At 35.1% G+C, this 18230-nt stretch overlaps 1 protein-coding gene across 1 annotated transcript in view; it reads left to right on the forward strand.

Moving 5' to 3' along the window:
* Positions 1 to 10050, forward strand: part of LOC140171291 (uncharacterized) — a 78227-nt gene extending 68177 nt beyond the window's left edge. The window contains 3 exon segments of the mRNA XM_072194520.1: positions 3632 to 3759; positions 4663 to 4883; positions 5454 to 10050. Of these exon segments, the coding sequence (XP_072050621.1) occupies positions 3632 to 3759; positions 4663 to 4883; positions 5454 to 5564 (460 nt within the window). The 3' untranslated portion in view covers positions 5565 to 10050.
* The last annotated feature ends 8180 nt before the right edge of the window (positions 10051 to 18230 follow it).

Here is an 18230-nt window from a genome sequence, read left to right on the forward strand (position 1 = left end):
ACAATATTCAGCGGCAGTTGTTGGCGATCTTTCGCTGTTTGTGATTTTAATTTGTGACAATTTATAATATTTATTCCAAATATAATTTCAGTCTGAGCTGTGAACAGAGCCACTGATAAATGTGTTTTAAATGACGAAGATATCATGATAGTCAGGCATGGTGAAAGCATCTGGATGGTGAAAGTGGGCCCTAGGCCTAGGCCTAAATGTGAATAAAAAATCAAACATGTTTGTTTGATGAAAAAAAATATAATATCACAATAGCAATGGATGTTCGAAATGGTGTTATTCTTGATTTATGACAATAAATTGGTTAATAAAACATTTAAAAAAAAGGTGGTAGGAAGTTTCGAACTTGGGCAAAACTTCAAAAGTGGATAAGAAGTCTATGGCCTTAACCACTTCGCCACGGGGACGTCCCGATATAACGAAGTGTGAAAGTGGAGTATTTATTAATATGAATGTATGCTGTGGTCCGGAAAGAATAAAAGAATTGTGAAAAACTTGATTTTTTGGCGAATGGGATCCAGAATTTGTATGTAGGGTATCCAGGAAAATGCTAGGGTATATTTTGAAAGTAAATCTCAAAAGGTAGTGCGACAGTAACAGCCATGTATGGCTGTAGCAGTGACGAAAGATTCTGGGTATCAGTATGATTAGCTATGATTTTACACTAATTTTGGCTATGAAATACCGCGTGAAATAATACAAGAATGTTTGTTTATTATCAAACAATCGGATTGACTGTAAGATTGGTGTAACTTTTTGAATTAATGAGTTATTAAAATATTACACTTTGGACAGTAAATAAGATTTAGCATGGTTTTAGATATATTTTGTACCCAGCGAAAAATATCACATAACAATAGCGTTTTGTTTCGTGTAAATATAGTCCGCGGTGCATCTGTTTATTCTTCTTTATCAGTCGTTTTTTTTAAAACTTGCTGGTCATGCTACCGCTTGACTCTAATTTGTCACTTATAAAACTGGACCTTCATCTATTCAATTGCTTGTAACTTTACTTCTGGAGGTCACATTGGATTCAATGTGGTGTCATAAGGTGCAGGATTAGATAATAATAATAATCGACTCTTATATAGCGCTTTACACAAGTCCCTTAGCGCTTAAAACATGCATAAACAAATAACAAACAATACCTACACAATACAACCTATAAACAATTTATGATAGTGTATCTATTACAAAAACAAATTTACCCCAATATGGTTCAGTTTTGAAATTGTGATTATTTTTCCAAGTGTAAGGATACTTTCTTGGCGCAGTATATAAACCATTTAGCAACAGAAGGGACTTGCTGCTAAGAAATGCTATAGTACATTCCACAATGAAGTATCACAGCTAAGATCTACTCCCAGAGTTCTTGTACGCGTAACCAAGGCAGTGAGTTCCTTGCCCTGGAGAATTTCAAGTTTGCTCAATTGTTTTATTAGAACAAATAGAGACTGCGTCGGGGCTTGAACTCACCACCACACACCAATGCACCAGGGTGCAACCCCTTACCAATTTAGATAAATGTAAACTATCACCATCATCAGGTAGTTTATGCATCATACATGTAGATACCAACACATGCCATATACCATCACCCATACCAAATCATCACCACTACAATACCCAGTTTAACCATTATGTTTTATTTTCTTTTAAGTTGTTACATGATTTAATAACACTATTTTTATTATTTTTATGCCGTAATTTTGATGCATGACAGATAACCTTCTATCTGAGACAAGGATGTTTGTCTCATTGGAGTAATATATTGCATTATTTATGTTTGCTTATAAAAATATTGTGTTATGCACCTTGCATATCTAAAGCTAAACTATTTTGTAACTAGTTTAAAATGATTTTGTTGAATTAATTACTCTGCTCTACTCTACCCTACTTTATCCTACTCTATCCTTCTCTACTGTTTTCTACTCTACTCTGTGCTATTTGTATCATACTCTACTCAATACTACTTGATCATACTCTACCATACCCTACCCTGCCTTACTCTACTCTACTCAATCCTACTCTACTCTACTCTACTCTACTCTACTCTACTCCATTATATTCTACTCTACTTAACTAAATGCTGTTCTACTCTACTTTTTATTATTATACTCTGCCATACTATATTCAACTCTTCTTTAGTCTACTCTAATCTACTTTTTTAACCTAATCTGATCTACTAGTCTACATACTTAATCCTACTCTACCCTATTCTACTCTACATTAATCCACTGTGCTCTACTCAACTCTACTCTGCTTTTTTAATCTATTCTACTCTAACCACCACTTCATGGGCTCATCTTAATTGACCGTACTCAGCATCTTACATCCCTCCATGGACTCCACAAACCTACCCAATGAGTCAATGCAAGAACAAGTTACACTTTTTTGTTGTAAATATTGCTAAAAACATTACTAACTTCAATCTTCACAATTTTTGTTTAGTTTGCAGTGCAGGCACACCATTCGTAGTTAATGGAGTGACAACGTTTGCTGTGATATTTAAGTTAACCATGATATACATCATTTATTTTTTAAATAGGTTCATATGTTATATAACTCGCAATCACCTCACTGAAGACTCAAAATGCATCACAAATAGCTAAATCAATCATAATTTCAAAATATAGCATAGAGCCATATTTTAATTTCTTGTCATAGACTAGGCTGAACATTCAGTATGTACTGTCAGTCAGTGGCGTGAAGGAGCAAGAGGGCAGTAGCCCCCTGTGAAAAATCTGCCCTTGCCCCCTTCCTCTCTGGGATACTGGCTGCCCTGATATTTAAGATTTGCAAGGCCTTTTTTGTACTTTTTAGCCCATTTTTGGCCATTTTACGCCACTGCTGTTTTGTCCTCTCATCCCAGTTTACAAACATTGCTGACAGGAACTGGCAGTAAAATCTCTGTTATGATCTAAATTAAATCTTTATCATTTTCAAAATATACTACTCATGCAAAAAGTGGCACCTCTTGTATTTAAAAGTACTTGTTGTCACCTGTGATGGATCAGCAGCCAATCTAGTCCTATGTTCTATGTCTACAAAACATGAAATACAATTCACTGTAGTATGTAGAGGGTTGTTATTTAGGGAACGAACCAAAAGTCTGTTGACATCCTATAAATGAAAGTGCTTTCATTAGGAGGCTGAACCCCTCCTTCCCTCCCCGAGACATAAGTGTGAAATGTTGAAAATTCCATATGGATAAATCAACTGATATTGTAACTATAACCTGCATTTTAAGTGTAATATAGACAATTTTATTCCCCTCCCCAACAAAAGGACTTTCGTTTATTGGACATCATCAGACATTTAGTTTGTCCCCTTATAAACAAAAAACATGAAACATTCTACCTGCATCAGATGTAGGGGGTGATAACACAAAAGATTTCAAAATAACCTAGGTCAATATTTTAACTTTTCTTTGCTATGGAATATGGTAGGTTTAGGAATATGTGATGGATTTATCTACTTGGGATGCATTTTGAGTATTATTGTAAGTTACATCAATTAAACTACAATATAAATTTCATGCAAAATGCTTGATGATGCCGGGATGAACAATAAGTCAAAATCCTATAAATTACTTGTTATTTTGGTGTGTTTTGTGTTTCAGACCAAGTGAAGCTAATCGTCCTGCCCAACCAGCAGACAGACAAGCAGTTATAGATTGGTACAAGGATGTGCAATACAGTAAAGGAGCCGGGCTAGACCTGACTAAGAAACCAGCTAAATGGTTCCATGGTAAGAAGATGTGAAAGATAAATATACAGGGGTGTATCGGGACCGGACCACCAATTAAGCTGGGGGATTTCCAAATCACAAGTAGTAATTGTTTTAACTTACATGTAGATTGGTTACAGGCTGGGATGTCTTTGTCATGCTTAGGTGATTCAGAAAAAGAATAGTTTACACTATCTCAAATTTTGGACAAGGAGTTTTGTTGAAAATGATGGGCACTTGTCAAATCCTAGTCAGGACCCTGATCATGAGTAGTTATTGTTTTAACTAAAATGGTCCAGACAGCTGATCAGTGGCTGGGATGTCTTTGCCATGCTTAGGTGATTCAGAAAAGAGAATAGCTTACACTATCTCTGATACATGCCAATTACCAAGATTAGAAGATAAATGAGGACAATTGACCTTTGATCTCTTAGCCATACAAAATGTATTAACCTACTCTGGGATATCAGAGATAGATAATGCAAACTATTCTTTATCTGACTTGTTTTGCTTCAATTGTTACAAAAAATCAAAACAAATTTAAATTGTGACTCCAGTGCAACCTGAAAATTGACCTTTGGCCCTTTTGTTTCATAATTCCTTAACCGTAGATCACTTGCACACAACCCAGCTGAAAAAAGGTACTATATAGTGGGATATTTTACTGGGTATATTTTTCATGATTTTATCAATTCTGGACAGTTTAGTGGGTATTTAATTTGTGTTTCCAAATATGTTCACATTAAGTACCATGTGTAATAAATATTTTCACAGGGGTTAAAAATTTGTGGCTGCCTGCTTGGCCATGAAAAGTACAAAAATTAACCCCGCCCCCAGAAAAAAATTTTCCTGCTATACAGTATCACACATTCTTGACAAATCCACCGATATACTTGATAAATAGTTTCTTCTCATTCTTTGCAGGTATCATCTCAAGGCAGAAGGCAGAGGAGCTTCTAGAGCCCAAGAGCATGGGACATTTCTTAGTCCGTGTCAGTGAGCGTGTGTGGGGTTATGTATTGTCATATAAAGATGAAGAAAGAGTGAAACATTTCCTTATTGATGCATCTGGTACTGGCTACCAATTCTTTGGTAATGAAGCTATGGTCCATGTATCATTATATGATCTAGTACAATTTCATAAGGTAAGTTGGCATGACATTTAGCATTTTGGGACTTGCGGAGGTCCGACAAAAATTTTGTAAAATTTTCTAAAGCCACTTAAAAATGGTTCATAAATTGAATAGGAATATGAACTTTTGACACTGGGGATGATGATGTAGTGATAGAAGTAAAAATTAATTGACCAGTAAGATACTGGGATAGGTTAATATATTTAGGTTGTGTCAAGTTGTGATTGGTGCCATATTCTCTCATGAATATGTATGAGGTGTGATAATTTGTATTATGGCAGGGTATTATTGGATACTTTGCACATGTTACTTGATTACTTTTGTATCATGTTCATCACATGGAGCCACATGATGGATGATATTCTTTTAATACATCCTTCTGGGGCTTTTTATTTGAATTCAACAATAGGAGTAATGATTGGTTTAAAAGGTGTTTGGCTAGCACTATCAAAAAGAGAAACATTTAGCATCAACTTGAAGTACATATGAATACAACCTTTATGCACATTTTGCACTGTAACTCAGAATACAATTTGCAGACTTTACGAGTGGTCTTTTTGCTCTTGATTATCTCTCCTGTAGGTGCGACCATTATCCACAGCAGGCTGTGAACTAGCAAAAACACCGTGTGGACAGGAATCGGACTCACAACCTGACTACCAGGATCTATTTGATGACAATACAAGTTTATAGATTTTTTAAGTCATCATTGTAAATAATGTTTTTATTTAGACTTTATGCTTTGTACTATTTACCTTCATTGAGTCAGTGATGTCAAGTCTTTGACCCAGTTTCTCTGGGTGTAGTTCCCTCTCTTGTTCTGTGTGCAGTGTGTAGAAGGAATTACACCCAGATGAAAATTGAATGACCCATGTTGCAGTCATCATAGTTCACTGTGATTGTCAGTACTCCATGCCCTTGATGTACAGACAAGCAGATTTCCACACATGTCTGTGCCTCAGTTATTGTCTCTTTTACAAGAACATGCTGATCAAAATGTTTGCTACCTTATTTGCCAATGCCTGCCATTGTATATGTATATAGCAAATAAATGAAGGTTCCTACAAGTTGTGAAAGAGACAATCATCAAACTTCTGCATAATCAAATGTGCATATGTCAGTTATATATACAGACACTGATGATATAACCCATGGCATTGTCAGAATATCTGATGCTTACATACAACATGGATTCTAATTCTCTATTTCAACTCTGCAACAGCTATGTTGAAGCACTGGTGTCACTGACTCAATGGAGAATAAACTGCAGTATAGGTATATTGTTTTGCATATTGGGGAGGGTTTATATAAGGAGAGTGGGAAATGCTGTAACCAAATACCTCAATCATCTGAGCTAGCTGGCTGTCAGGTGATTTGGAAACACAGTCAGATTCCTTATAGGTACTATAGACCTTGGAAATGTGTGGTTACAGAATCACAGTCTGATATACCAGTGAGGGAATGTTTGTAGAATACAATCATATGTGTTCATCATGGGTACTTCACACAGTAAGTAGCACATAACCTATGTGGTGTCCAGATACAAATTTGTGGTCCAGCAACAGGTACCACAAAGAGGAACCTGGCTGTGTAGGATAAAGGCACTCAGTTCTGGTCATCACTGGTTAATTTTAAGTTTGGTGACAGATTCAATCATGTCAGATCCAGGCTTGTAATAAGAATGTTATGGTGATGAGTCTCCATGATAGGTATAAAACACTCAAACATGCGCCCTTAAAAAAAGTACAGGCTATATCAAAATGATTGGTACCCATCTGTTTCCAGTGATTATGGACATGACTGCCACATCAGATTGCAACGCAGGATCCAAAAAATGAGTTGATTAATGTCATAAACAGTCATAAAACTATAAATTATGGTCATATCAAGAAAACCTTATGTTGCATTTGGAATAAGCAGGCTTTTCAACAACCATACAAATTGATGGTACCAATCATTTTGATGCAGCCTGTATGTCCTCTTTCCAGCTTACTGTATCTATTGGAGAATAGGTTTACTTACAGGACAGTTTTGCAGGTTTATGTTATTTTGGATCAATTATAACTTATTTTAGTATGTCAGCCTTGATTGTTATCAACCCAAGCCAGAACTGAGTACCTTTATTCCAGATTGGTATAGAAATTATATTTCAGCCATAATGTACAAAGCAAGCTAATTGTACAAACATTTTGGTAACATTGGTTATCAGAACTATAAATTTTATATATCCCATTATCTCTTCAAGTGTACCTTTTTTTAAACCAAACTTGACAGTGCTTTGAATTAACTGAACAGTAACTAGATGTATGTATGTAGCCAAACTATTTTTAATGAAATAACCAAATTTTGTACTAGTGAAATGTAAATTAAACAAAATAAAGACTTAGATGCAATTGTGATGTATCCTAAGGCTGGCTGTAATTTGGGCTATTCCAGTTGACATCCATACACCCATATAGAAGACATGACCTTAATCTTCCACACAGGGGGTGTAGATTTCAAATGGAGTCACTCGATCATTCAGGTTAACCCATTTGAAATTTACACTCCCTGTGTGGAAGATTAAGGTCATGTCTTCCATAGGAGATATATGGATTTCAACTGAATAGTCCATTGTTTTAATCAATATTGTTATTTAAATTGGATACCTTTATATTTGGTTGTGGCACAAATTTTAAAGGTGAATATGGTATTGAAAACCATTACCCAGTTAAAGAAATATATATATACATATATATAAGTACATGCAAATATATAATACTCGTAATCATGAATATATGTGATGTATGCATGAGAACCAATCAAACTCATAAAAATGCCAAAACATAAACTTGATCCGTGGTTAGTAATGACTTCTGTATGCGTATTCTAGGTGAACAAACAATTTATGTGCACGCAACTACTGTATTTGTACATCGCATGATTAAAAGCGCTTTGTAATTGGTCGGTAAGGTTCAGTTATTCAATCCTTTAAAGAGAAAATGAAAGATAAAAGTTAAAATAGTTTTGTTTTGAAAACAAATGTGAAAATATTATACATATTTAAAAGTATGAATGAGGTTAATGACTTTGCTTCAGTTTTATTTTGGGTATTTTAAGAAATGTAAACATTTTGCGTGGACCTCGGAATCCTTGGTTCCAAAAGTAAAATTATATTTTTCACAATACCCTCTAAACAACTGATGCACAGTCATTAACTTCTAAACAATTAATAACAATATTGATGTAAAATAATACAAGGCAATGTTGATAAGCTTCTGAATATATCACATTCTGTGTCTGAAATCTGCCAGATATTAATGCTCTGCCAAGTGATGCATGACATTATAAGCTCAACATAAAAATATATGAAATAAGTGAAAGTTGAAACTTCTAATATACCGTATTTCGTCAAATAAACGCCCCCGGGGGCGTTACATTTTCCCAAGGGGGGGCGTTTATTCAAGGTCAATTTTAGAACAATAATTCCCGTTAAAATCATTAGGTAAACTAAAAACACGCTAAAATGACGAACTATGAACTAGAAACACTGATTTCTGGCTCACTTCCGGGTTTCTGATCCAGATTTTCGCCAATTATTGACGCTATTCTCGACCATGTGAGCAACTTGGTAAGCTTACCACACAAGATAGCATGGAAATATCGGCATTTTTGAAACATCTTGGTTGAAAAAAGTGGTGGGGGGTGTTTATTTGAGGAGGGGGCGACTATTTGACGAAATATGGTATTCATGGTCATTCTATTGACTCTGTCTAACAAACCACATAATGGTGTTGCATGCCTAAAACAAATATATGCTGAGAGGCTTACCATAGCCTATACAATTGATGCTCTATGGAGGCAGACAACTTCTGTCTAATTTTGTTGATAACTTATTATATACATGTTGTAAAATGTTAAGTTTCATCTTTATGAGCCAACTTACAATTACCCAGTGGGCACAGATTGGCATTGAAATTGAATTTCAATATTGATCCAATGCTAAGATGTCAGCCTGTGCCCGCCTGGTAGAGAGTTTCATGATTGTCACTTTCATTGGCTACATCTTTGCCTCAATTCGCTCTTTGGACGGATCTGCCATCTTGCTACCAAAACAAGGTCCTCCCTGCAAATGCATGCGCATGTGCATTTTGTTGTTGTTTTTTGTAAAGTGTACGCAGTAATTAAAGCATGCGTTTGACAGGCGCATGCACACACAGCATGCTCTTTGCAGGTAGAACCTCGTTTTGAGATGACCGTGCGAATGGCGAATAGTGTTTTGTAATTTTGTTGTTACTAAGTTAAGTTTTAATGTGCTATTCCATTTGAAATCCTTGCCCTCTGTGAAAAAGATTTTGGAATCCAACCAAATTCAAGTGTTTTATCTATTCCAGATCCAACAAGTTTCATCCCAAAACTTGAGGAAAAGGTGTGAATTTTGGCATGAAACGGACACAAATATTCCACCTGGAATTGAGATTTTAAGTGTACGCTTCCACAAGGGTTGGATTTCAAATGTGATAGCCCAATGAATTTGCTTCATTATGTTACTTACAATTATATAATATATTACTTTATAATAGTTATCAAGCTTCTTATGTATATTTTGCCTCTAGAACCAAAGTATGTGGAGTTTTGAAGCATGTGGTTCTATATTTAGTTGTAAAAGTTGTGTGGCTTTTCAGTTGCTGGTTTGTGCATGCAGAAATCATGATACTTGGTCGTACAAATTTTCTGATGTGCCAAGCACCAGTATCAGACAAGGAGCAAAATTCATATCGCTGTTAATGAAAAATAACGTTAATAAATGTGATCCAGGAACAGGAATGAACCTTTTTTTGTATGTAAATTAAAAAAATTTTAAATTTGTACAACCAGCTGACACAAAATCAAAATATTGCTACAATATGACTTAAATGCCATGCCACTAGAGGGATCAGCAGTGACTCACTTAAAGTCATAATGTACGATCTTTTTTCAGAATTTACCTTTATTTTTTTCAAAACAGATTTTTTGGCATATTTATAATACTTACACATGTTCTAACTTAAATCTATGAGCAAACTGTCAAATTCGTCCTATTTGTAGTAAAACGGGACGATTTTCTGTTGGTCCGACATAAAGTCATAATTTTTTAGATTATGACTTTATGTCGGCCACGGTCGCAAACCGTAGTCTCCTACAAAACTAGCTTGGTTACGCTCCCTCCCCACGCGGAGGGAGCGTAACCAAACTGGCCACGTGAGGAGACTAACTCTGAGGCCGCACTCGCTGTCCTAATCCAAATAGTGCGAGATGTTTCGAGTGATAGAGGGGAAGTTTATGATGTTGTTTCTTTGCAAATTCCCAATGTTTTTCGCGTCCAAATGTATTGGGAACTTTCATAATGATTGCATATTATCATTTTAGAAGAAAAAAAGAAAAATCTAAAAATTTAAAAAGATCGTACATTAAGACTTTAAAATTGTAAATCTCTTTGGTTAATTAATACAAATTACTACAGATAAATTAGATAATTCTTGGCCAAGTTCAATCTCTCGGAACGCTAGTGGCTCTGTGATAAACACACACGGAGTACAGAAGAAAGCATGTACATGCTTAGTAGTTACATAGACACAACAGGTATGTTCGAACTTGGCCAAGAATTACTTAATTTACCTATAGTAGTTATTCAGAAATGGCTAACACAATTCTGTTGGTGCTCCTCTACATCATACATTAATAATGTAAACGGATGAATATTTTCTAAATTAAAATTGTTGAATTTCTTTACAAATGTATATGAACTTGAATGGATGTTGATCAATGTAAAAAATGCAAATTTATTATCACAATATTGTTATGAATAACTATGCACTTATGATTGTAAATGTTTTATGTATGAGAAAGCTTACGTAATTTGCCAAGATAAGCAGACATGGTTTCAACTCTTTTTATTACTATGGTGCTGTACTTGGGTGATCTGTACTGTAAAAGTGAGATTTTTCTTACCTTAAATTTTGTGATTTTTGCAGTATTGCATTTTAAGCTGGTACCTTGGATAATAATGATATGTTCATATCAGTAAGGTGTCGGCTCATCAAACGAGGGCCAATCATTCCGTGAAGTCTGCAAGATGAGACCAAAGTATGTACTCTCTCTGTTTGTACTAATTATTAAGGCCAGTGAATGGCAAGAGTTGTAGTTGTCCAGTTTTAGCCATATACTAAACTGCAGTGCACTTCATAAAATGAATGCATCAATCTTACAGGAGCCAAAGGTATAGCGGTTCTTAACTTAGTAGTAGAGTTGCACCCTATTCGGTAATCTCCTGTATTTCAAAATTTTTAACATAAACATTTCACTTTTACAGTACTGGGTATGACTAATATTTCAATTTCTTGCCAATTTCACATTGATTCTTCCTTTACTAATTTATTACTGAGGGGTATGTTACAATATTTTGCAGTAAACCATTGACGAGCATGACTACGGTGATGTTGCAAAGTCATTGATAACAACGCGTACAGCGCAAAGTTAATAAATTTCCACTTGGAAACAGCAGATCACCTCAGCAGCCAATCAGTGCGTTTCAACGCAGTAAATACGCGATGTACGCTTAAAATACGCTCTCATCAAAGGTTTACTGCAAAATATTATAGTGCAAGAAAGCCCCATCTGTAATAGCTGCCAGATGTCATATTTTGAGATGTATACATACATCATAATAGAATGCAGGAATGTCAAGTTTCTATAGGGCAGCTATTGCAGATAGCTATTCAATGTCAGTATGCATGACCTGTGAATGATGTATACTTAATTAACATTTTGGTGTTTAGATTGCTTTCAGTTTGTAACAAAAATGACAGATACACAGCAGCTAAAAGGAGTATCCCATCATGCTTTGTATTACCATGATAATACTGCACTTGCCATAGAAAATGTACACAAAATCCCTCACTTTGACTTTCAATTACTCGGTTAAATTAGGGGTGCTTAGAATATTGTTTGAAAAATATGACCCTAAAGTATTGTGAAACTATCCATAGCTCTCAATATCTAAGCGGCCCTAACTAATTTTTTGTATACATTTGCTATGGAGCAAGCAGATTCACTGCAATGCATGATGGGATACTCCCTTCAGCTGCTGTGGATGTTATCCATGCAGATCTGGTTGTTCTCATTCATTCTTTGTATTTCAATGAATAAAGAAACAATAATCACATGTTCAGGGTGATCACTCATCACCGGATGTTTCAATACATGTAGTGTCCACCTGACAATCTAGGACACCAAAATATTAGTAATATGAGTGTATTGTTTATAGGTCATGATAATGTGTCAATAATATTCATAATTGATTATGAGGTATTTCATTACTAGAAATGGGCAAAGGAATTTAACTAATTCTATGATGATAGTGAAGCTGCTTGTGACTAAGAATATATGATTATTCCATCACATGTGCTGTAGATTAAATGCAATTTATAAGAAAATCTGTAACTCATATATAAGCTACAAACAAAGTCTTCTCATTTATATTATGGACCAGCTTTATCGAAGTCATTTCATGAAAAAAAAAGGATTTTGAGTGATACAACTCAGTTTTGACCAAATTAGTTGTAGCTGAAAGTAACCATTACTTTGGTCTGTAGATCTGATGAATGAGTGAAGAAAATGAATGCTTTGTCATTTTGTTCATACTGTGGCACCCCTCAAAGCTCAATCCTGGTTGCTGTCCACTTGATCTGTTTCGAACCTGGGTCATGAAAACTTGAGAGAATTATTATTTATATATCAGGCTCTTCCTTTCCAACTTTTGTTACCCTAGTGAATTCTCCCTCATCAGATTTAGGATTAGTAAAGCAATTCGTGTATTTGATTCATGCTTTGCTTGTTACTGAAGCAGTCATGGTAAAGTAATTAGCATGGGTTCCACAAGGGTCCTGAAAACCTGATGATATAACAAGAATCTTCCAACATGACTTTTGTTACCCTAGTGAATCTCCCTCTTATCAGATTTTAGGATTAGTAAAACAATTCATTTAATTGATTCATGCTTGGATTGTTAGTGAAACCGTCACAGTAGAGTATGTTTCTGCAAGAGCTTCATTTAGTAAGGGTTCCAAAACAATTTATCCGGGTCCTGAAAACCTGATGATATGTCATACCAGAATCTTCCAACATGACTGTTGTTACTCTAGTGAATTCTCCCTCGTATCAGATTTTAGGATTAGTAAAGCAATTCATTAAATTGATTCATGGTTGAATTTTAGCAATGTAAATGTTGCAGTAGAGAATGTTTCTACAAAACTTCCAAACATGACTTTTTTACTCACTTGTCTAACATTTGTATCAGTCAAACAAATATGCAGAATTTTCAATTTGTAGCTAAGTAAGGTTTTATCTATTATATTTTAGTACTATTTGATAAATTAGCATTAACGATGGGGATTAAATATAGGTACCACATTATTTGAAATGTAATGAAAATGTGAACATATTAAATGCTGAAGAAGATAAATTATGTTTTAAAGGTTGTTAACTATGGGGTCTGGGACAAGACTATAGTGTGTTATGCCTAATGTAGTCACATATTGGCCATACCATCATATTTGAGTGAATGACCACCATTTGAAGCTATGGCCTCATGAAATTCAGTATTACCTTCATGTAAGCCTCCACAGAGTTCATGTATATCAAGACAAGGATTATTTAACATACTAGTGCACCTGCTGCTGTGAGAGCACTGCTGCTGTGAGACCTCGGTTGACCTCAATTTTATTTTGCGCATATATTCCCCTCGCATCAAGGATTCCACCCACCAATTTTGAGCCCGATAGGACAAAGTTTGAAATCCATGACCTTTGACCTTTGACCTCGGATGACCTCCATATAATGTTTTTCATGCTCCCCTCGTACGAAGGTTTCGACCCACCAAGTTTGAGCCCGATTGGACAAAGTTTGAAATTTGACCCCTCCGTAATGACCTTTGACCTCGGTTGACCTTGATTTTATTTCGCGCATTATATTCCCCTCCTATCAAGGATTCCACCCACCAAATTTGGGCCTGATTGGACAAAGTTTGAAATTTTGACCTTTGACCTTTGACCTCGGTTGACCTTGATTTTATTTCGCGCATTATATTCCCCTCCTATCAAGGATTCCACCCACCAAATTTGGGCCTGATTGGACAAAGTTTGAAATTTTGACCTTTGACCTTGACCTCCGATGACCCTCAAAACCACATGGCCAACATGCTTTTCCCAATACCTACCTATATCCAAAATTTCAGCACGATGCGTCGAAGTGCGGCGAAACGCATAGCCGGACAGACAGACAGATAGATACACAGATAGAGACCGCTTATTATTTTATTAGTATAGATATTTAGCTTAAAATAACGCTTCATAATCCCTCAATGAAGTCTTGACAATAGGCTAATTAGGGTGGCTTACATGAAGGAAAGACCAGAAATTTACACCAACATAACTTGGCAAAAAGCACCATATAGAGCAATGTCACTTGCAAAATGGAGCATGTTTATGTGAATCAGTACTGTGGTTTTGATATATACTTATTATGAACAATTGACCTTTTCGTTTTCGGTAAATCCCATTTAAGCCTTTGCAGGTGCACCTGAGATGTTGTATTTGACGTCACGCACATGGGCACATTGTTTAGCGAACATCGTTACTGTGCATTTCAAAGTCATGATGTGGGCATGGATGTGTAAACATCACAGGTCTACCCGCAAAGGCTTATGGGATTTATTGAAGAGGTCAATGAGATCTGACAATCATGATGTCTTGTAAACTACAATATATAATTACAAATCATGTTTGTGTTACTTTTCACCCCACCTGAGTTTCATTTCTAAGAACTCTTCTATTAATGTATATTTCATTTTAATTTATGACCAAATATTTTGATAAGTTTGTTTGAACTATCTTCTGTAATTGTTTCAAATAATAGTTTATTTGGCTTATACTGTATATAATTTCTATATAGGACAGAAAAGGGTGTAGAAACTGAAACAATGGTGGTGCGATTTCAAGATGTATGATGTCCGCCTGATAACAAAGGTGCAAATGAAGATGACGATTTGATTGAGAGATTTAGTTGAGTGCGGTTCTGTTCAGAAAAGGTTAGGACACCTACATTACAGGGAACCTGGTTTACAATAGTGGGATTATTAATCAGTAAATAGGAGATAGGGGTTACCAGGATTGAATTTATTATAAGCTATAAATGTCAAGTTTATGTTAGTTTGACTTCTTGATTATTTTTCCAGGAATTTCTCATACATGTACTTTATTTCAGCTGCATTGACAATATGTACTTAATTATTATTATTGTTATAATATTGTATCATAAATGTATGATAATTCATGCATACATGTAATAAGCAAGTTACATAGAAATATTTGTTGTTAACAACAAAAAAATCTTTCTTTGATTGAAATCATCATGTTTTATATAGAAAGCCAATTCACATAATAAATATATTCCAGTAAAAATAGTATGTTTTGTTCATTTATTTGTCTCATTGTCATTTGATTCCCCTTGATAGCCAAATGCAGTTCCTGATTGCCGAGCTCATTCAGCTATTACAGTTGAAATCTATACACCCTCAGAGATGTGACCTTAATCTTCCACACAGGAATGTGAATCTCAAATGGGGTTACATGTACCTGAATGGGTGATTACATTTGAAATTGACATCTCCTGAGAGAACAGGTGATGTCTTCCATAGTATGGAATAGCCCAATTTACATTGAACTGAGTCGATTTCAATAATGTGTGATTTCCATAAAAATAGGTTAGTTTTCACTATCCGATTTGTCCCCATTTCATTTCGGGCTGAGCAAACAAAGTAAAGCATTTCATTCAAGCACCTATAATTATTAATAATGTGTACATTGTACATGTATCAGCTCACCAATCGTTATTGAGTGGAGCTTCACACAGGGTGTACAAAAATCTCAAGGAGATGTAACGATATGTGCAGTTTATACATCAATGATTCACCTATGCCAAGACATTTCAGCCATCGCTAAGTATTTTGATTGGTGAACATGGTGAATAAAACCCAGTGATCCCCAGGTTTTAATTAAAACTCTTTAATTTACTTCATGCAGGCTTTGTTTTTCAGAACTCAATAAAAACTTGTTTCTCACAATGCCTTCATAATTTCATATCATTCACAAATTTTATTTGGTTTTCAATACACATGATTTTTCATCAATTTACACATACATATATGTAGGGTGATGTCCACAGATCTAACCTTTCTAAAATAAATTTAGATATATAAAATATTTCTAAAATACATACGCAACCATTCAGTACATAAGAGAATCTGAAGACTTTTAAATCAGCAAAAAATGAACACAATTGGCAGTTGAAATGGACAGAAGAGATCCATATAGATATACAATGTATTGATGTCAAATATACATGCATGTAGCAGCATAGATTATTTTAAAATTACCATTGTCCGAGTATAGTCCCACCCCGTATTGAGGTGAAATATTTTCAAAATTGGTGGGGTGGGATTATACAATGTACAAGAATTTAATTTTTTTATAAATAAACCATGAATGATCCTAGCATTTAGCTCTCAGTCCAGGGATACCCCAAACCGAAAAAAAAATAAATATAACTGGAATTTTGGGGGTTGGGACTATTATACTCGAACGTGGGACTATACTCCGACGAATATGGTAATGGCAAGAAGGTCACCTTCCTTTAAGTCCCCCATAGAAATCAATGCTATAAACAGCCAAGACAGCCAGTGGGGTTTCGTTGACTTTACCTTGGACTTGGTAATATTTCAGTTTAAAATGGACAGAAACCTTTCCTGTGATTATTTTAGCATTTTGGGTAAGAAATAACAAAATTAAAATTTGATGGAAATCTTCCTTTATGGCTTTAGATCCATTGTAAGTGCTAACACATAAATCCTATTTAAAAGGTTATAGGTGCAAGGACCTGCGTTGTCAGTGTTAGTGAAACACACCCCAGAGTTAGTTAAAGGGGATATCAGTAACTGGCCCAACCACAGCACCATAAAATTCATCAAAATTCAGATTTTTGCATTTTTGAAATAAGCAAAGGTGTGCTACTGAAGCGGACAAATGACAAATGAAAGCAATGTGATAAAAGACAAGATTAGAGATCAAAATGAACATAGAATTACACTATTATTGAAGACCAAATTAAAAAGACTAGTTTGCGTCTGACGTCAGGGCTAAGGCGTGGCGTGATTGGTGTCTGACCTGCACAGTACAGCATTTTTGGTCTGTTTGATAGTACATGTATGTCATATGCAAACTAATCTTTTTAATTTGGGCTTCAATTATATTAACTGCAGTATGTCGTAATTTTCTCATTGCATGAGTAAGGCTATCAAATGGTATGGTACAGTTTGTGTGCCAGCAGTAGACACAGAGGATAGCAACTTATCATAAAAGTGGGTTTATATTTACATGCTTTATGAAATAGACATGAGATATTATTATGATCCAATAGATCTATACTGCGCACAACAATATACGAACACTTAAAGGAGGATTTCGTGATCCTAGCATCCTCTTTTTATGACATTTTTCAGTACATATACACGAAAAAAGCATATACCCAAAATTTCATTTTTATGCTTATGAGTTATGCATGATTATGTGTATTACACTGCTCCATAGACAATGCGTTGTAATTTCGTTCTGGTGCACCAGAACGAAATTCAAATTTCACGATATCTTTGCAAAACGAATTAATCTGCAAGAAATATTTTGTACATAAACATTATGTAGCCAGAGGTTTCCAGTGATATAAAAATCTCAACTTTTTTTTGAGAAAAGTGGGGGATGAGGCTGTGGATCACTTAAATGCCCTTTAAACCAAAAACCATTTCTTGAAGACACTAAACTTGATTACAAAATAAAGCAATCGATAGATGGAGAATTTTGTTCTGCGTATTTTGATACCTCATTCGGTACGATACAACTTTATTTTCCTAAATTATAGCAATTTGAATCAATTAAGATAGCTTTTCAAAAGTGAGTCGGTGTTCATTCATCAGGCTTTATTGAACCGGTAGCAAGAATCACCTAGCAGGAGGAAATATCTAAATTTGTCACTTTTGAAACTCTACCATTTGTCATTCAAATTCGTATAGCTTGAATACAATCGCATTGTGCCAAATAAGGTATCAAAGTACACAGAATTTTATTTTACAATTAAGTTTTAGTGTCTTTAAGACATTCATAACCTCATTAATAAACGTGATGCGTGCGATCCAATTACATTTAGTTATTTGTAAAAACGCGAACGCAAATCGAGGTCATTAATATCTCACAATTGACCGCAAAATGCGTAAATGTTCCAATGTCGCACACA

The sequence above is a fragment of the Amphiura filiformis genome, chromosome 15 (assembly GCF_039555335.1).
Source record: "Amphiura filiformis chromosome 15, Afil_fr2py, whole genome shotgun sequence".
Classification (NCBI taxonomy): Eukaryota; Metazoa; Echinodermata; class Ophiuroidea; order Amphilepidida; family Amphiuridae; genus Amphiura; species Amphiura filiformis.